Here is a 21,476-nt window from a genome sequence, read left to right on the forward strand (position 1 = left end):
AGCGCAGAAACTTCGGATTTCTACTGCGTTGCCAATAACACGTTCAAGATCGACGGCGACGAGCTGGTTGTAGTAGAATGACAATGACACCAGCCGTGAGATCCGGCGGGGAATGATCAGCGGAAGTTGTGCCTACTATGGACTCCACAAGCAACTGCGTTCGAGAAGATTTAGCCTTCGCACGAAGTGTAAACTGTACATGATGCCATGTACCATGTACATTAGACTGGTTATCCTCTACGGGCACGAGACGTTTAATTGTTCGAGGAGGACCTGCGTACACTCTTCTTAGTATTCGAGCGACGAGTGTTAAGAACCATCTTTGACGGCGTGCAGGATAACGGAGTTTGGATGCAAAGGATGAACCACGAGCTCGCGCGACTCTACGGCGAACTCACGATCCAGAAGTGGACGGATACGCTGGACAGGACTTGAAGCGAGAATACCGGACGAATGTCATGCAGGGTGTGCAACAAGCGAAATGGTTAGACCAAGTGAAGCGTGATCTGGCGAATGTGGGGTGCTCGAGAAATTGGAGAACGGTTGCTATGAACCGAGTTTAAATTGGAGATATTATGTTCATCGAGTTATGTCGTGAGAACCAAATAAGTAGAAACAGTTTTAACGAAGTTTTGTAGCAGTCTTCTAGTTCCTAATAAAACAACAAATTTTGGAACTTGCGTCAAAACCAAATTGTTGGCCCGATTAACGAAACCCCATAACCCGCAGCAGCAACACCATCAACAACAACCATATAAACAGAGCAACACAACAACACGACGCGACGAAGCCCATGCAAGAAACGCGATGACTGGATGGGATGAGATGACTCAAACAAGTTTAGTCGGTCCTCGTTCGTACGTACGGTCTCGGTCAGTTTTGTTTTGTGGTATTCGTTAGTTTAGTTGTTCTTCGCAACGAACGGTTGTCGTCGAGCTCTGAGTGGTCGCATTTTGTGTAATTATTCGGGTTCGTTCGTCGTAGGGAAAGTTGTCTGTTTTTATTGTTGCCTGCATTGTGTACCGGATTCGGGTTGTGCCGGGTGTTTGGTGACTTCCGGTTCCGTTTGACGGTGGAGAACGAAATCACTTGAAGGAAGTACCGTTCTGGAAGTGGGCCAGTCCCAGTGCGAGAAGAGCAGTTTTAAAAGGGGCGAAAAGTGTGAGACCTCTGCGGCTGAAAGAAGCAGAAGGAACGAACGATCGTGTGTCGTGGTGAAAGACACGTTGATGATACTCGTTTTGCGTAGGTACGAATGAGACGGAAGATACCCCGGCCGAAGGTGTGAGTAAGACAGGGCTGTCCCCGTTTAGCAGAAGCAGCAGCAGCAGAGTGACAAACGAAACGAAACCCCGAGGAGGAAGTGTGCCGAGAGTTTAGAAATTCCGTTGTCCATGTCCGCGATCTTTTCCTTTAAAGCAGAACCTCTTCGGTTGACCGCTGTCTTTTGGGTTTTGATTTTTAGTGTCGGTTGCACAAGTGAATATTTTGATTTGTAGAAAGGTGATTTAACTTCAAGAATCACGATCAAGTTGTTTCGAGCGAGTGTTCTGGGGGAAGATTGAAAGCAGAAGTGTAACACCTAAAAGTTTCCGTTCCGTGTGTATGAAAAATTGGAGTTCAGTTGCGTAGGAAGTGTTCGGTTGTAATCCAGTTGGGAAGTTACGGATCTTATCTATCAGTAATTTAAGTTGCGATCTGAGTGGCCTCTCGGGAAGGGAAATCGTTTAGTAGAAGAAAAACACGGGTCAATCGCTGAAGCATCAACTGCAGCAGAAATTGTGCGATCCAAGAGTAATAACACAAAAAAAAGTGACGACGATCAGAGTGAGAAAGCGAAGGAATTTCTGCTAGCTAGCTAGCGGACAACAAGCAGGAACCGAGGGAAGAAACAAGTAAAAAAAAACAACAACCCAACCTAGCAAGTGCTGCTGCAGACTTAGATTGGAATTGGCCGACTACGAGAGAACAGAGCGGAACTACCAACTCAAAATGGCGGACTCGTATTATCAGGTACGATCGCGAAGGTTTTTTTTTCTTTCCTCTTCTGTCCGTCTGTCTGTCTGTATGTTTGTGGTGTTTCATCCCACAAACCTACCCGGCGATCCCTATCCAAAAAGTGGTTTTCCTGTCTTCGTGTGCTTCTCACAACAACAAACCCGGGGTACTGCTATCCGAGTCCGGAGAAGTGCTGATCTGATTGCTGCTCCGGTCCCTTAGTAGTTGACCGTGAATGTTTTGGAATCTGTTTTTGCAAGTAAATTGAGATGGGGGGATCAACCTGTATCCACCTCTGAAGTTGTTTTTTTGTTCAGTCGTCTGGCTTAGTTAGTTCATGATGAATTAACTAGTAGGATCGATTCCAACTGGCAGAAGATCGGTCTTATCGCTATACAGTTTGTTTGCAGTCAAAGTCTCGCAAATTGATTGCGTGAAGCCATACAAATTTGGATCGTCAACTTTTTTTTATTTCGTTTCAACAAATTTGTTGGAATATCGAAAAAAAAAAAAAATCTGACTAAGAATTCTGATTTTGAAATTTAAAACTCTATTTTATATCCAAACTTGAATTATGAATTTTTAGAACTGAATCTGAAACCTCGATTCGAAATCTTAACTTGGCTCTGAAACCTCAACATTAAACCTTAACCTGAATCTGATACTTAAATACAAAATTATTTGAAATCTGAATGTCGAAAACTTACTCTGAAATCTGAATCTGAAAGTTAAATTTAAAATCGGAAATCTAACTTGGAAAAAAAAAGTTCTGAAATTTTTAAAGTATACTGTATCTAAAATCCCATTCTGGAAGCTGATCTGAAATCCGAATTTGAAATCTGTATATGATACCTGGATTTGAAATCTTAATCTAAATCTGAAATCTGGTTCTAAAATCTGAAATTTGTATACTGAAACAACATCTGTTGATTTGAAATATGTATAGGATCGATTAGAGAAGAAAATTTGTTAGGCTTCATAATATGTTTTTTACGGCTGGTACATATAAGCGACGTATAAAAAAATATGATTTTGAAACATGGAAAAAATATAAAATTTCAAATTTAAGTTTGAAATCTGAATTATAAATTCGATATTTTTATCCCTTAATATGAATCCTGGATCGAAAATCCGAATTTGAAATGTGAATAATTCTTAAACTGAAATCTGCATCTTGAATCTGAAATTTGAAACCTGAATCTGAAATCTGAATTTGAAATCCAAATCTGAATCTGAAATTTAAATTTGAATCTGATTGTGAAATCTAAATCCTTCGAAATGAAGGGTTAATCACCGTTGATTTAAATATATAATGAATTATTTTATCGACTATTCTGATTTTCAAACGTAAATTATGAATCTAAAATCTGAATCTGAAATCTGGATCTAACATGGGAAATCTGAATCTGAAGTTTAAATATTCAATCCGAATTTCAATCTTTGATCTGAATAGGGAATCTCAATCTGAAACCCTCAATTTCAGTCCTGAATCTAAAATCTCAAATCTGGAATCTGAATCTGAAACTTGAATGTGAAATCTGAATCAGAAATCTGACTTTTGAATCCTTAATCGGAAGTCTGAATCTGGAATCTAAAATTTGTATCCTTAATTTGAGATCTGAATTCTAAATTTTATATCAGAAATCTTAATCGGAAATCTGAAACTCGAATCTCAAAATTCGAAAGAAAATTTTGTATTGCTTTGTTTCTTGTGCGTTTCTTGTAGAAATTTCAAATTTTTTACCAGTTTCGAATACAATTATTTGATAAAAACTCATATCGTTTTTGTGGCACATATCCTTTGACTTCCATTTAATTTTGGCGTCAATCACATTAAGATACTGCGCGGTCATTGAGCATGCGTAATGATGTTGTTATTCAGCGGACCTGGGTTTGCCAAAAAAAAACTTGTAAACAATGAGAAATCAGCTGTTCGTTTGCCAAGCTGGGAAATAGCTGATACCGACGAAAGGTAGCACAATTAGATCAAAACTGGTAATCGCATGCCGGAAAGCAATCGAAGAACTTGCCGAGTGCAACGGATTAAACCTTCTCTGGGTATCCGGGCATAAGGGAATTTATGGAAACGAGCGCGCCGACAAACTCGCCAGACCTGGATCGAAAAAGGAATTCTAAAGTCTGTTTCACATAGAATTTGGTCACATCTTTTCATTTACTGCAGCGCCCCTAGTTGTCACATCGCGAATCTATTGACAGTGTTTTGATCCGGATGGTTTGTTTACTTAGGATGAAAATTTCATCAAGATTGAAGCAGTCAGTCAAAAGTTATCGACGGTATAACGTGGAAGGCGAGAGAAAATTCTGCACACTTACGTAGAGAAACCGACGTGGTCAGGGGTAAAGATCGCGAAATTCCTGAAATATCCAAAATCGACTGTAAATTCGGTGCTGCAACGTTACCGGGAGATTCTTACGGTAGATCGAGCAAAACAAACCGGGCGTAAAAGTGGAACATATGACCGGAAGCTGCGAGCAAAGGTAATTCGATCAGTTCACAATAATCCTGAAATCTCCTTGCGTGATTTGGCGAAAAAGTTCAAGGCGAACCACAGTACAGCTCGACGAATTTGTTTGCGAAAAGGCTTGCGGTCGTATCATGCAAGCAAACACCCCAACAGGACGCTGAAACAAAACCTGGTTGCCAAAACCAGCGCAAGGAAGTTGTACGAGAAAGTGTTGACCAAGTACAACGGATGCATTTGATGGACGACAAAACTTACGTCAAAATGGATTTTGGACAAACACCCGGTAACAAATTTTACCTTGCGAAGCGTAAAGGGAATGTTGCGGGTAGATTCAAGTTTGTTTTCGCATATGAATTTGCTCGTAAGTTGATGATTTGGCAATGGATCTGTAGTTGTGGGAAGAAGACTAAGATTTCCATCACTGGGGACACAATGAATGGAAATGTTTACAAAGAAGAATGTCTCCAGAAGAGGGTTTTGCCATTCATTCGGTCCCACAAAGGTCCGGTGAAGTTCTGGCTGGACCTGGCAAGCTGCCACTACAGCCGGGATGTCGTTAAGTGGTATAAGGAGAACAAGATCGATTTTGTTGAAAAAAGTATCAATCCACCAAACTGTCCGTATTTTCGTCCCATCGAGAAAAATTGGGTAATAGTTAAGGGCAAACTGGGCAAAAGGGCAAACTCCAATTGTGTAAAAAGTAAACGAGGGTCGCCAGGTGATCCAAGACCTGGTATCTAAAGAAAAGGGCCCGAGAGCCGATGACTTGACAGGACCCTGGCCTATTGAAAGGCAAGGACGACAGACATAACAAGGGAGCGCCCTCCGAATGGCAGACAGTGAAGCGTAAACACCGTAAGGAGAGAGTTACGAAAACCATCCCCAAGCCCAAGAAGCAGCGAAGCCGCGTAAGAGAAAAAGGTGAAGCTATCGTAGTTAAGGCGCCAGAGGGTACGTACGCTGACGTGCTTCGTCAGATGCGGACCGACGACAAGCTTGCTGGACTAGGTGAAAACGTGAGGAGGATGCGTCGTACTCGTTCCGGCGAGATGATCGCTGAGTTGAAACGAAGTTCAGCAACAAAGAGTGCATCCTTCAAGGTGCTAGCGGAGGAAGTTCTTCGGGAGAAGGCGGAGGTGCGTGCGCTATGTCACGAAGTGACCATCCGTATCAAAAACCTCGACGGATTTACGACAGAAGATGGAGTCAGGACAGCACTAGTCGACCAGTGCAGTGTAAGATCGGCGAAGATCAGATCTCGATCTGATTTAGAAAGAGTCCTCAATTATCCGGAACACAGGTTGCAATTGTGAAACTTCCAGTGGTAGCACTCGAGTACAGGCGGCTAAAGGTGGGATGGTCAGTTTGTCAGATAACCATCTCCCAGCAACCAGAGGTATGCCTTCGATGCATGAAGTACGGCCACGAATCGTTTGACTGCAAGGGAGTTAACAGATGAGGATTAAACTGGGGGGCGACTAGCTATAGTAAGCCGGCGAAGTGTCTTGTTTGTACTGGTGACCATGTAACTGGCAATCCAAGGTTCCCTGCCTACCAAAAGGCGCTAGCAGCTATCCCAAGGGCTTGGAAGTAATCCAAATCAACCTTAAACCACTGTCACGAAGCACAACACCTTTTCCAGGCAGTTCCAAGCCACCTCTGGTGTGCCCCAAGGTAGCCATCTAGGACCGATCATTTTCCTAATTTATTTCAACGACGTGTTGTCACTCCTTGACGTCCCCAAACTTTGCTATGCCAATGACCTAAAACTATTTTACACCATAAACGACCACGACGACATAAATTTTCTGCAATGTCAATTTAACCACTTCGCTGATTGGTGCGACCTTAACTGCCCGCCATTAAACCGCAACAAATGCGCAGTCATCAGCTTTTCTCGTAAGCGGCAACCTTTAATTGCGGAGTACTTCATAGGAGACGAACCCATCTCACGTGTGAACCACGTTAACGATCTTGGCGTAATCTTAGATCAGCGCTTGGAATTCAAGGCACACACCAACTACGTGATTGACAAAGCATCCAGAAGTCTCGGTTTCATTTTTAGAGTGGCGAAGGACTTCAAGGACGTGTTTTGCCTGAAAAGCCTATACTGCAGCATTGTTCGTTCAGGGTGGCCACAGAACCGGGAAAACCGGGAAAAAACCGGGAATTGAAAATAGAACCGGGAAAACCGGGAATTCAGTCCCAAAACCGGGAAAAACAAACAAATTGAAACCGAAATTCAGTTTTGGTTCTAAGATCAGGTATTAAACTCAAAATTCACAATTAAATTTCCAAGTCAGAATTAAATTAATGTCTAAGAAGAATATCATAAGTTTGGACATTTTTAAACTACTCTCTGATTTCTTTTCAACTACCTCTAAATTGAAAAAACTCACTAATTTAACGGGAAGCTAGAGTTCAAAACTGCCTCGATAGATGAGACGAGAAATTCCAAAAGTCTCTTAAAATTTGATCAAGTATCGCACATCATAAAAATTATTTAAAATAAACTATCAATCATATAAAAGCAAGCAAATTAAAGCTAAATTTCGAATGGAAATGTAAAATGATGCTAACAAGGTTGCCGAAAAATCTGACTTTCTTTAATTTTACCCAAAAATTCTGTGACGGTTTTCTGTGATGCTTTTTCCATCAACTTCATGAAAAAATCATGTTAAATTTCGTCTTTTTTACATTTTACTTAAAAAAGAATTAACATCACCAATTTTATCATATTTTTCTAATTCAAAGATAGTTATCCAGAATTAATATTGACATAAAAAAAATGAATTTGAAAAAATCTTTCAAAATATTATAATTTTGTGAAATTTGTGAACAAAACTAAAATTCTGTGTTCTGTGACACAAATTCTGTGATGAAATTTGGCTCAAAATTCTGTGAAATTATAGATTTTTCTGTGTTTTCGGCCACCTTGGATGCTAATATTATAATTTTTCAGTTATAGTGTTTAATTAAAGAGTTAAATACAACATTTTTATGCACGACACGATGTTTTTGTAGCTTAATAATAATAAGTTTGACATTGCTTAAAATTTTACTGAGTTAAAAAGGAAACCATCTCCTATCAAACGCAATGATTGGAAAATTAACTTTTTTCGATCACTTGTCATAATTTATGCAGAATCTATCCAGAAAATTTCAAATTACATTTTGTGAAATTTAAATATGTTAGGATTCCTTTGAAAATTTGCGAAAATTTCAAATAAACTTTCTTCTAACCTGATCCGTAACGAAAATTGAAAAATAAAAACTCAAGTGATTTTTTTATAAGGATGTGTTTATGTCGATAGAAGACACTATGTAAATTCTTTAAAAATTTTAAAATGATTCAACACTGCATGGTACTTTGCTCAAAGTATACATATTTGTGTATTAAGTGACGCATTTAAGAAAACAAATCAAAATTACAAAATTATTGAAATAATATTGTTTATTTTCAATTTGTTTCTTTTCGGTAGCACAAGTCAACCAAATTTACGTTCTTCCGTTTGCCCATGGGGTTGTTAGTTAATTTAACTAATTTCAGAGCGACATATTCAAATATGCAGTTTTTTTTCTGCTGGCTCTTTGGTTTCGAGATTCAAAGGTTAACTTAAGAATTTTATAGCCACATTTTGGATCTTTTCTAAGATACTCAAATCTTAGGTTTCGAATCAACTTTTACAAAAACCGCGAATAGTTGAAACTTCTGAAAAAACTTAGGTGTCCTTTAAGTTTATTTTTCACAGTCTAGTAAAATATGAAAATTTAAGAATATTTTCTAATATTTTTTAATCAAAATTATTCAAATATTTTTTTAAAAACAAGTCAAATAATAAGAATAGTTAAAAAGTTCAAGACCATCTATCTAGGAGTCGACAGCTAGCCGCAGCAGCAGCAGCATCAACAGTGACTAGAAAAAAAACCACCTCTTTAGCATTTTTTTTAAACTTTTATTTCGAAACTGAAATTTCTTATTTTCAAATAAAAATACAGTGGGTGAATCTGAATTGAATAAATGTTTCTAATTTTTATATATTTCATACTTTGATATGCTGTTTAATAATCATTAACACTGTTAAATCAAAACTACCTATGTTATTTATTGCCCATATTTTTTAAACGTTTTGAAGTCAGGATTCAATATGTAAAAACAAAGTTTGGTGATTGATTTCTGATCAGTTATTTATGGCAACAATTTGCAAAAAGATGATTTCTTTAGCACGAGTCCTCAATTTATTGCCGTGTTGTCAAGTAAGTCGAGTGCTGAAAAAATCGAGTTTTGCAACAAGTGGCATACATAATTTTATGCAAATTCGAAAAATTCCTTTGAAAATCCACTAATTGACCTACAAGAAGTGCATCTTAACAAATAACCATATGTTAACGACTATGCCAAATTACTGGAAATTTCTGATCAAGTGGTTTGTGGACTGCACTTTTGCAGACAAAAACAGTATGTATTGAAATTATCGCTTTTCGATCATGATTTCAGTATCTAGAAATTAACATTTAAGCACTGGATCTGTACTGAATTCTAAAGAATTCAGTCTTTTTAAAACTTGGCTAAAACAGAAGACAGAGGTTATTATGAACAAAGATCTTTTTTTTTTGTTCTTATATCTGTTCATAATTACCCAGGTATGGAGCAATAAACCGTTAAGCTTCTTGCTGCTTCTAGATATTTAAGATTTGTAGTCTTCCAAAATTTCGGTATTCACAAAGCAACAAGGAATCTTTTCCTAGAATCTAATATTCACAGATTTTAGAAACTGATAAAGTTATGAAAAACGGTTTTTTTTTTTGATTATGATGTATTGGTATTTGAAACATTAAATATAAGTTTAGCTAACCAAACTATGCCTAGAAACAAGTATTCAGAATTACCCCGTGTTTTGGAAAGCATGGGCAGTTATAAACAATCCTCTTTGAATCAGTGAAATAAATGTTAAGCAAAAATTTATATTACACTTGAAGATGCATTTATTACTTACTGTAAAACGTCGGAAAACTACATTAGTACTGAATTTACTGTGACGAGGAAGCTACATCATTGAGCGCCCTTAGGACAATTTTTAATTTTCACGAGTGACGAGTGATTGATTGAAAAGTCCTGTTTAACACACCATTTTCAAAATTTTTGTGAAGGTTTTTTTTATTAGAAAATGTGATGGAAACCTTAAAAAAGAATCGAGTTCGTCTAAGTGTTCAATAGTTTTAGTGTTATAAAACAACCGAATCAATGAAAAGAGTTGAAAATTTTGCTCTATGCCGACAAAAACAGACAATAACAGTTTGGAAAACATTGAATTTTCGACCGGGAAAACCGGGAAAAAACCGGGAATTTCAAAATGAAAAAGTTGTGGCCACCCTGTTCGTTCCATCCTTGAATACGCATCAGTTGTCTGGTGTCCCTACTACCAGAACGGTGTCGATCGGCTCGAGGCTATTCAGCGGCGATTCTTGCGATACGCCCTTAGACACCTGAACTGGCAAGACCCTTATCACTTGCCTAGCTACGAAAATCGATGCCGCCTCATAGATATCGATACTCTTCAAGCTCGCAGACAAGCAACACGTGCCTCATTCGTCGCCGATCTCCTGACATCGCAAATCGACTGTCCCACGCTACTGGAGGCTATTCCGCTTAGTGTACGACCCCGTGGTCTTAGAAATCTGGATCTTCAGTTGTACATTCCCTTTCGAATGAACAATTACGGAGCTAACAGCGCCCTCATCGGCGCAATGAGATCATTCAACCGTTTCTCGGTGCTTTTTGACTTCGACGTATCGAGGGATGTTTTCCGAAGAAAAGTGATACGGGCCTTGAGAACCCCATAGTTAGACTTAATGTTATGTTTTTAATTTTAATTTTAAGTAATCATTTGGATCAACATGTGATCCGTTGATAAGAAATAAATAATAAATAACAACAGCTTCTGCGATAGATGGCGGCGGAAGAGAAGCTAGATATAGCACTAATTGCAGACGCCTATTATAAAGCCCTGAATGGCACAAATTGGGTGACCGATAGTGCCAATCTGGCCGCAATCGGGGTAACAAAAAAGTTTCCCATACAAGAAGTGGTCACATCGAATGAGGAAGGCTCCGTGATAGCCAAAGTCAATGGAATCTACTTCTGTAGCTGCTACGCTCCACCGAGGTAAACCTTGGAGAAATTTAGCGCTACGATGGATAAGATAGTCGAGGTGCTCACAGGTCGAAACCCCGTTATTATTGCGTTGGCCCAAGAATGGTGTAGTTCCCTTACGAACTCCAGAAGACAGAGTCTACTTGAAGCACTTGCAAGGCTGAATGTGGACCTGGCGAACGTAGAAATTCACACATCCACCAGTTTATTGGTGGACTGGGGAAATCGCGGCCTTCGCTCCAGGCGAAACAAGCAGAGAGCACGAACTCAGACGGAGAGAGCGTAGGCCGCTTATCAAAAATGCGAAAAGAAACCTCTTCAATGCAATTAAAGAAAGTTAACAGGCATGTTTAAGGGAACTTCGTCTTGACGCTAATGACCGACACCATGGGGTGATGCCTACAGGATAGTTATGGCAAAAAACAAAAGCGTTAGCGCGCTACCTGAAATGTGCCCCAACAAACTGAGGAAAATAATGAGGGAGCTGTTCCCTGAACATAATATCAATAGCTGGCCGCAGTCCCGTACGACTGGGATACGAGCGAGGAGGAGTTAATATCGTTGGAAGAACTGCGCGACATCGCAAAATCCCTTCAGCTGGAAAAGGCTCCGGGTCCAGACGGTATCCCGAACATTGCAGTTAAGACCGTGATTATGAAATTTCCCGAAATGTTCCGATCGTCACAGCAAATTTGTATTGAGGAAAGGATGTTTCCAGAGGTTTGGAAACGGCAGAAGCCGGTTCTGCTACGCAAACCAGGAATCGACTTACAGGCCAATATGCCTACTAGGTACGGTTGGAAAGGTTCTGGAAAAGGTGATCTTGAATCGTATTCAGCGGCACACCGAGGGCAAAAGCAGACTGTCCAACAATCAATTTTGCTTTCGAAAAGGGCGATGCACAGTCGACGCCATTCGAATTGTCATCGAAACGGATGATAAAGCCAGACTCAAGAAGAGATGAGAGGATCGTTTTTGAGCGGAAGTAACACTGGACGTGGGAAACGTCATCAAAAATGTCAGCAGCGACTGCTTCGCGTATAAAAAGGAGGATACCAAAATCTCTGTGAAAATTAGTGGAAAGCTATTTCCAGAACTGAGCGCTACAATACATGACGAGCGAAGGATTTCAGTAAATGGATGTTACAGCTGGAGTACCGCAAGGGTCGATACTGGGCCCGGTTCTGTGGAATATTACGTACGATGAGGTGCTGACATTGAGCCTGCCGTAGGGAGTAAAGTTGGCTGGTTGATTTCGCGGACGACGTCGTGCTACTAGCGACGGGTTACTCAACAAGATCGTCCAGCTAAGAGCTTCAGAGGCTGTAGAAGCGGTTTGCAAGAAGACGGCAACAGCAACTGCCACACTTACGAGGATGATGGCGAACAACTCGGGGATCCGAAGTAGTCAGTGGAGGGTAATTTCGAGTGTGGTTTTGTCAATCCTTCGATATGGCCATAACATCCAGTGTAAAGGGTGTTTCACATCAAATTGCATCACGGAAAAAACGCTGTAGAAATTAAATTTTTAGGAATTATATCTTCAGCTTTCGCTTATAACCAGATAAGAGTGTATAGATCACGTTGGCCATGCTTCACAGTTAATTTTTCGTAAATTTAAAAAAATTTCGTCGAACGAAAAAAAAGCGTCGTGAATTAATTCTGCGCGCTCATTTCGAGAATCCGGGGTTGCCACATCGGGGCATCGGTAAGATGCTGGGAATCGTCCAATCCACAGTTAGCAGAGTATTGAAACGATACTTCGAGAACCTAACCATCTACCGGAAGATGAAGAACGGCAAAAATGCATGCTCCGTCAGTGAAAAAGATCACAAGCGCGTAGTTAAGCAGTTTAGACGTGATCCGAGCAGTTCGGTCCGGATGTCGCCAAAAAGCTGAATTTGTCAAGTTCATTCGTCCAGCGGACCAAGCAGCGGAAGGGTCTCCGTACATACAAGGTTCAGAAGGCTCCTAATCGCGACGAAAGGCAAAACGATCGGTAACTTCAAATCTAACAGTTTTCACATCCTTCTGTATATCGAAAATGGATGGCGGCAAACAAATCGATGCTATTTACACAGATATATCAGCTGCATTCGATTCAGTGAATCATGAAATCCTCCTGAAAAAATTGCAACGCTTAGGATTTTCCGAAAGACTGTGTGCATGGATAAAAAGTTACCTAACGAATCGCCGATTAGCTGTTAAAATAGGTTCTGCTGAATCTTTTGATTTCATTCCAAACTCTGGCGTACCACAAGGCAGCAATCTGGGTCCATTATTGTTTACGCTGTTCTGTAATGATATAAATTTGCTACTCATGGGATGTGGCGTTCTCCAGTATGCAGACGATCTAAAAATATATTTAGTTATAAACAGTCTAGCTGATTGTTACGCGTTACAACGCTTCCTGGACATAGTAGTGAGCTGGTGTGCCTGTAATTTATTGGTTTTGAGCGTTTCGAAGTGCTGTATTATAACATTTGGGCGCAGGAAACATCCGTTCTTGTATAATTACAATATACTATGTGAGCAGTTGCATCGTGTGGAGGAAATAAAGGATCTTGGCGTCTTATTGGACAGTCGTATGACTTTTAAACGTCATTACTCTGTGGTACTTGAAAAGGCAAACCGCATGCTGGGATTCATCATACGTTTGAGTAAAGAATTCACCGATCCGATCTGCTTGCGAGCTCTGTATTGCTGCCTGGTTCGATCAATACTGGAATCGGCGAACCTGGTATGGTGGCCTTTCGAAGCTGCTTGGATTACGCGTTTAGAGGCAATTCAACGACGATTTGTGCGTTATGCTCTTCGTGAGCTACCCTGGGAGAATCCTTTAAACCTGCCACCTTATGCTCATCGTTGTGCCCTGCTTGGTCTCCAGACGCTATCGAATCGTCATTCCATCGGCCAATCTCTATTCGTGGCAAAGATTTTACGGAACGAAATCGATTGCGCATGGCTGCTTTCCCGATGTAACATCTATGCACCAGAACGAACTCTTCGCAATCGAAATTGGCTCTCTCTGGAATCAAGAAGTACACGCTATGGCAGCAACGACGTTATGTACAAATAGTATTAAGTAGATCATTAAGACACCTATGTCAGATGATATTATTTTCAATAAACAATAAACAATAAACAATAAACAAAAACATGGTGGGGAAGCTGTACACCGAAATGCTGACGAAGCCGCATTGCCTGGTAATGGACGACGAAACCTACGTCAAAGCGGACTTTCGTCAGCTGTCGGGCCTGTTGTTCTTCACCGCAGAGGACAAATTCAGCGTTCCGGAGGAGATTCGCAAGCAGAAACTATCCAAGTTTGCCAAAAAGTACATGGTGTGGCAAGCGATCTGCTCTTGCGGAAAGCGGAAGGCCCCCTTCGTGACGACCGGCACGATAAACTGGCAGGTAGGAGTGCCTACAGAAGCGCTTACTACCACTACTATTGAAGCAACACGAGGGCTCGGCCATCTTCTGGCCGGATCTAGCTTCGTGTCACTATTCAAAGGACGTGTTGGAGTGGTACGAATCGTGAGAACACGAACCAGGGATATCTCCATGGCCAAATCGTAGCAGCTGTGGGACAGCTCAGAAAGAGGAAGGTGGACCCATCGTTTGATCCCAAACATCAAGAAGTGGATGGAGAAAAAGCATGGCGAAGTGGATTTCTACATGACGCAATTCTTGACTGGCCATGGATGCTTCATGAAGTATCACCGGCATACAGGTTCGGACATGTGGCTTCGCCAGTATGCCGGACATGCGGTGACGCGGACGAGACACTCGAACACGTGGTATTCTATTGTCCAAGATTTGAATTCGCAGCCGACCACATGTTGTAGAAAATGTGCCCGGATAATCATTGCTCTGCAAAGGAGTTGGAGACTGACGCAAATTGCGATCGACATAGGATATAAATATAGCTAACTTTATTCTATGCCGAATGAGTCCGAAGCTATCAAACAAACTACGCTAGACTATCAGCGTGGTTGATCGGACCAGGTTCAGGGTGATATTCATTAAAAAAAAAACTTTAAACTAAACTTTTTAGCAAGTGTTATATTAGTAGCGCATTCAAAGACAGTCTGTGAAGAAGGTGTTCAAAACAGTACAAAAATATGATCCAAACGACAAACTTCTCTGGAACCATACATAAATGCCTAACGACAGGGAATAAATCGATTCCCAAAATCAAAAAGACCGACAAACACCTTCAGAACCACTTTCCAACTATATTGGCCAACTTGTTATGGTCAACCGATTCCATTAACTGTTGGGGAGGCTAATGAACCGATCCAACTTGGTCCAAAGAGCTAGCCAGCTAGAGGCAATCGAAATCAAGAATGTCCACCCACCCACACACGTTTCCATTCATCTTTGGAATCGGGAGGACTGGGCGTGAAACGACATATACCAGAACACCGGCGCGGCGGCCAGTAGAATCTTCATCCCGACAGCTGTTGCTGCTGCTGCTTCGACGTGTATGCTACAGATATAAATCCCCCCAATCCAGGTCCAATCGACAGACAGATGCAAATTTATAGCGCCCCGTGAAGGCGCTCCAAATGAAAATATAGATTCATTTGAAGGGGAGAGTGGCCTACGTCCAGTTTCTGCTTATATCGGCACCTAAATTAAAGCGACATCCCTGTTTCGGCATTCAAAAGACGTTGGTCAAATTGCAGTTTGCTAGTTAGAGGTGTGTTTTTGCGCTCTCACGGACGATTTGTTTTTGCGACGACGACGACGATTTGTGCTGCTTTAATCGAGAGAGTGTAATCACCCACGCAAAAATTTTCGCCTATTTTTGTCTTTAGCGAACCGAACTGCCAATCTTGTCTCAACTCAATTGGTGAGAGGACGTTTGGTATTCGTAATCGTTACCAGTTTCCAGGGTTCCAATAACTATCCCGACAAACCGAAAAGGATCAACAAACAAACGAAAAACGGCCCTGACAGGAATAGTTGGCAAGAAAGCGAAAGATAAATGTGCCTTAGGAAGGGATCCCCATTTTTCTTATCTAAACCCAACAACAAAATCAGTTGAGGAAACACAACACAAAATTGCGAAAGTCGGTGGCACCCGGTTGGTCGAAACGAAAGGAGATTATTTATGTGCCCGGTTGAAGCCTTCTGTATATCTGCTCTGATAAGACGATGGAAATGGTTTGCGAAATTGTGACAGTTTCTTCTTTTTTTGGCTCTGGTCTTGGCCCTGCAAGTCTGGACAAGTCCGATGAATCCGAAAATGAGGTTAGAGCTGGAGGGTGTCAAAATGATTTACTGCGGGTTTGCTACCGGGTGAATCATTCAATTTGTCAAAAGGCGTTCTGGTTGTTTATCGTTCAATTTGAATTTGTTTTCTTTTTTTTTCAAATCAGATTGACAAAAACTTTTGACGAGTCATTTTTTTAACTTGATAAAAATATGTTTGCATAATTTCTAGGTTTTAAATTAAAAAATAATATTGTACAGACACATACTTCCCTTTTCGAAACCTGGGCGTTTACACGGAGAAAAAAGTATGGTATTTCCATCAATAATCCACTTATATTCAACCTCGACCGACTTAATTATCAAAATTTCAACAATAAATATAATAGACAATCTGATCGATTTCGTACATTCAACAATATATATAATACATTCGGGCCTGTGATATAGCTCAGTTGGCGAGTCTGTTGCTTCCTGAGCCGATGTCCGTGAGTTCGAACCCAAGAGTAAACATCGAACACAGTTGTACCGGATAAGTTTTTCAATAACGATCCGCCAACTGCAACGTTGATAGAGTCGCGAATGGCATAAAGATGGTAAAAAGACTATAATCGAAACAAAAAAAAATACATTCAACTATAGTTTAATGATTGATTTTGTGCATTCAACTATAAATATAATAAATTTAACTACCATGTACGTTTGATGTCAAACATTCAAAAATAATTATAGTAGATTCAACTATATTAATATAATTGATTTGATTATAAATATGATAGATTCAACTATAATAATATGATTGATGGAATTATGAATATGAATTATAAATATTCAACTATAATAATATGATTGATTTAATTATAAATATGATAGTTTCAATTATATTCCTATGAATGAGTCAATGAGGTCAACTATAAATATTGTAAATTTAAATTCTGTTTATATTGGAAGTTATCATATCTTAAGATGTTTTTTTCGGAATATTTTTATAGCTACGTCTTATTTTCATTTAATTTATTATTTCAGCATTTTGCAGTTTTAGCCGCCACGATGCTAAAAAACTGACCGCAACCCGATATCCACGTCCTGGTTCCTCCGCTGTAGTTCTTTTTGCATCTTGCTAGTTCACTCAATATCATTTCATCAATCTATCATACGCTGACTCACCAATGCTAGTTTCCTGTGAGAATCTGCCAGGATCACGTAAAGGATCGTCGAGACCCACGTCGATTTCGCGGGAAACTAGAGTAGGTGTACCTTTCCCAATTCCAGGAACTGTCTGCCTACTACACGACCGCTGCCAAGAACTGGTAGAGGAAAATGTTTCCCCATCGCTGGAGAACGCTTGCGCTTTGCCACCGACGTCAGGGAATGCCGACTGAGCCATAAAAACAGCACTGTGATCACTGCAGGGAACACGTACTTGTCTCATTTTTACGATTTTTTTAAATTTTTGCTGATGAACACGGATGAACACTATAGTATTCTAGCAGCACACAATCAATCATTAAAATATAGTTTAATTTACTATATTTATAGTTCAATGCCTAGAATCATACAATTGTAGTTGAATCTATCATATTTACGGTTGAATCAACTTTACCACTACAGTTGAATCTATCATATTTATAGTTAAATGTTAGAGGTCAACCAGAAATGTATAGTTGAATCTATTATATTTATAGTTGAATAACTAAAATCTATCATACAATTGTAGTTGAATTCATCATATTTACAGTTAAATCAATAATAACACAAAAATTGAACCTACCGTATTTATAGTTAAATGTGAGACATCAACCAGGAACGTATAGTTGAATCTACTATATTTATAGTTGAATGTCTAAAATTAATCATACAAATGTTGTTGAATCTGTCATATTAACAATCAAATCATTACAGTTGATTTTATTATAATCATAGTTGATTGCGTAAAGTCAATCATTTGTTTGTAGTTGATTCTATTATATTTAAAGTTGGATGCGAAAAAATCAACTCCGTTTAGATTATTGGTATAATCATCTGAAATAATTAGAACAACTGTGGTCTTTTTTCTTCGTATAGGATATAACAATCATCTGTGCGGGCGCTTTAGATCCTTTTCAATTAATTTTTGACGGTCGCCATATAAAGACGATTTGCTGCTAAATTTCATCGGTGGTGAAGAAATAACAGCACGCCAATTTTCATCGAACAGTCTTAAATTTTCAATCCTTCGACACTCCACCCAAAAGAGTAAAGTTTTCTGACTTCATGATTTTGTTGGTTTATATCTTCTTTTTTATCAGGTGTCCGTTATGCCCCAGGTTATGCGCAGTTCAACCTACACAGTTTGTTTGAATTTTCGTTTTTGAAACATGGTTCTCCAACTGATTTTTAAGAGCCTAGATTAAGATTATTTAAACATATTTTAGCTATTCACAGCAACAAATGTCATAAGATATTCAACTCAAATCGAATTGATAATAAAACTTTCCATAAGATCAACGAATTGACGAGTAAATGTCAAATCAATAAACACAAGTTTTACAGGATGCGAAAAATTTAAATTAATTATTCAAATTAGAGAGGAAAACCACCCTCGAAGCAAATATTTTGATTTTGCTCCAGCTAAACGAATTACAGCACGAATCACACACATCCACATGCCGAAACAAACTTTAAACCAAACAGAATCTCCTTTAGCGCATGATATTTTACCTTTCACCTCTCTCGGTTTCGTTCAGTTCATCTCGGTTTGGATGCTGTTGATGTTGTGTTTTTTTTTCCTCTTTCAAACTGTTGAGACTGAGGTGATGATGATCGCCCGAAGTTTTGCTTTCTTTACATCATCAGCCGGATTTCGCCAAAAAACACACAAAAATTTGCCAATCACCTGTGGCCATCATCTGTAACCCCATACAGGACTGCATTCCCACCGTTTTGGAGTGGAAATGGCAACATCAACCATTGCCAGGTAAAGACCCTCCTAACCTATTCGAGACCACCGGGTCCAGAAAGATGTGTGGTTGCTTACTTCATTGAATAAATATGATTATTTAAATGAGCAGCGGCAGTCGAATTCGAACCGTTCGCGTTCGTTGGTTGTCGTCGTTCCCATTGATGATGGTTGTTGTTTGGTTCGGTGGACGCCGCGAAAGCGGGCAAATGTTAATCATTACGTACGCGTGTCTGTATAATTTTTTCGGGGGTTTGTTTTTATTTGCGGTTCGGGTTTGCCGTTCACAAGTTTACCGGATGGCGCCTAGCGGTGGGGAATGTTTGCTTAGGCTTGTGTACAATTTGTAAACTGGATTGCAAATATTAAAAAAAATATTTTAAGTTTCGAATGTTAGTTTCTTAAACTCTGTAAGATATCAATTTTAGATATATTTTTTTTTCGAACATGTTTCTGCAATAATCCTTTATCTTACTACCACTATCATACAATTACCATAACCATACCATTACCATACCATTACCATATCATAACCATATCATTACCATACCATTTCCATACCATTGCCATATCATTACCATATCATTACCATATCATTACCATACCATTACCATACCATTACCATACCATTACCATACCATTACCATATCATTACCATACCATTACCATACCATTACCATACCATTACCATACCATTACCATACCATTACCATACCATTACCATACCATTACCATACCATTACCATACCATTACCATACCATTACCATACCATTACCATACCATTACCATACCATTACCATACCATTACCATACCATTACCATACCATTACCATACCATTACCATACCATTACCATACCATTACCATACCATTACCATACCATTACCATACCATTACCATACCATTACCATACCATTACCATACCATTACCATACCATTACCATACCATTACCATACCATTACCATACCATTACCATACCATTACCAGGGCAAAGAACCGGGAAAACCATGGAATTGAAAATGTCACCGAAAAACCCGGGGATTCTGACCCAAAAAAGCGAAAAATATATTACCATTCCATTACCATACCATTATCATACCATTACCATACCATTACCATACTATTACCATACCATTACCATACCGTTACCATACCATTACCATACCATTACCATACCATGACCATACCATAACCATACCATACCATTACCATACCACCATTACCATACCACCATTACCATACCACCATTACCATACCATTACCATACCATTACCATACCATTACCATACCATAACCATACCATACCATTACCATATCACCATTACCATACCACCATTACCATACCATTACCATACCATGACCATACCATAACCATACCATACCATTACCATACCACCATTACCATACCACCATTACCATACCACCATTACCATACCATTACCATACCATTACCATACCATTACCATACCATAACCATACCATACCATTACCATATCACCATTACCATACCACCATTACCATACCATTACCATACCATGACCATACCATAACCATACCATAACCATACCATTACCATACCATTACCATATCATTACTATACCATTAGCATACCATACCATTTCTAGCGTACCTTTGAAAACTATTACTGAAACAAAAATTTTATGATTCTAAGAATATCTCCAAATCACAGTTTTTTTTTTGTCTTTTCACAACCCTTGTTATGAATAGTATAATTTTTTCTAACATCAAAAATTGAATCATTCGAAAAACTAGAAGACACTACTGTATTATCTTTACCTTCTCTAGATTAACAACGATTATATCAGTGGCGGTTTTATCCAATTCAATTTACCCATGTATCCCTCTTATTAGAATCGTGATTGCATGTTGATTGATTTCGAATCAATCTCAGCGCAAACGTCTTCCTGATTCGAGTAAACCCTTCTAAAATAACAGTAAGGCACCCGGTAAGAAGCTGCCTTTAGCGTGTCTCGTCTTTATCTGAACGATGAACCAATCCAAAACATAGCATCACAAAATCTCCCAAGAGTCAGGAAGCAAAAAACTGCCACAGCTGTCGAGAGCGAGCCAGTGAATGGCGGGTATGTTTACGTTGATAGGGAAAAAAGATGCACATCACCTTAGTGCCTCCTTGGCGCTGGCAATCGAATTTTCATTCAGAAGCAACTGAAAGAATATCCCACGTCCGATGCTAAAGGGTGCTACCATCCACCTTCCCTTGCAAGTTTTGCAAATAAGACAAGCACCTGTGCGATGCTCGTCACGTCATAATCGCAAATCTCATCCATACACTCAGCAGAAACGCAATCTAACAGAAGATGCTCGCAATATACGATGATGCACAAACTTCGATGAACTGATCTCAAAAACGCAAAGACTCCCAGTCCGAAAATCGCGAGTGAATGCAAAGATTTGGTTATGGTTAAAGTTGTCGGGAAGCAAAAGTGCAGCTGCTTCTTTGTTGCGATTTTAATTTCAATTCAGATATTTTGTTTTGATTTATTTTAAATATACAAAAAAATATAAAATCCTTAAAACATAAATCAAAGGTAGAATTTTTGATGAAAAATTTTCAGTAAAACTGGCAACCCTGGATGCTGATTAAAAAAAACTGATTGGTCTTCATCATAAGAGATGCCAGTTGATAGTGACTTT

General features: G+C 39.4%; 1 protein-coding gene across 1 annotated transcript in view; it reads left to right on the top strand.

Annotated features, from left to right (window-relative positions):
• Positions 1–878: 878 nt before the first annotated feature.
• Positions 879–21,476, top strand: part of LOC129756720 (serine/threonine-protein kinase N) — a 295,803-nt gene continuing 275,205 nt past the window's right edge. The window contains exon 1 of the mRNA XM_055753708.1: positions 879–2,013. Within this exon, the coding sequence (XP_055609683.1) occupies positions 1,993–2,013 (21 nt within the window). The 5' untranslated portion in view covers positions 879–1,992. The remainder of the gene's footprint in view (positions 2,014–21,476) is intronic.

The sequence above is a fragment of the Uranotaenia lowii genome, chromosome 3 (assembly GCF_029784155.1).
Source record: "Uranotaenia lowii strain MFRU-FL chromosome 3, ASM2978415v1, whole genome shotgun sequence".
NCBI classification, from domain to species: domain Eukaryota; kingdom Metazoa; phylum Arthropoda; class Insecta; order Diptera; family Culicidae; genus Uranotaenia; species Uranotaenia lowii.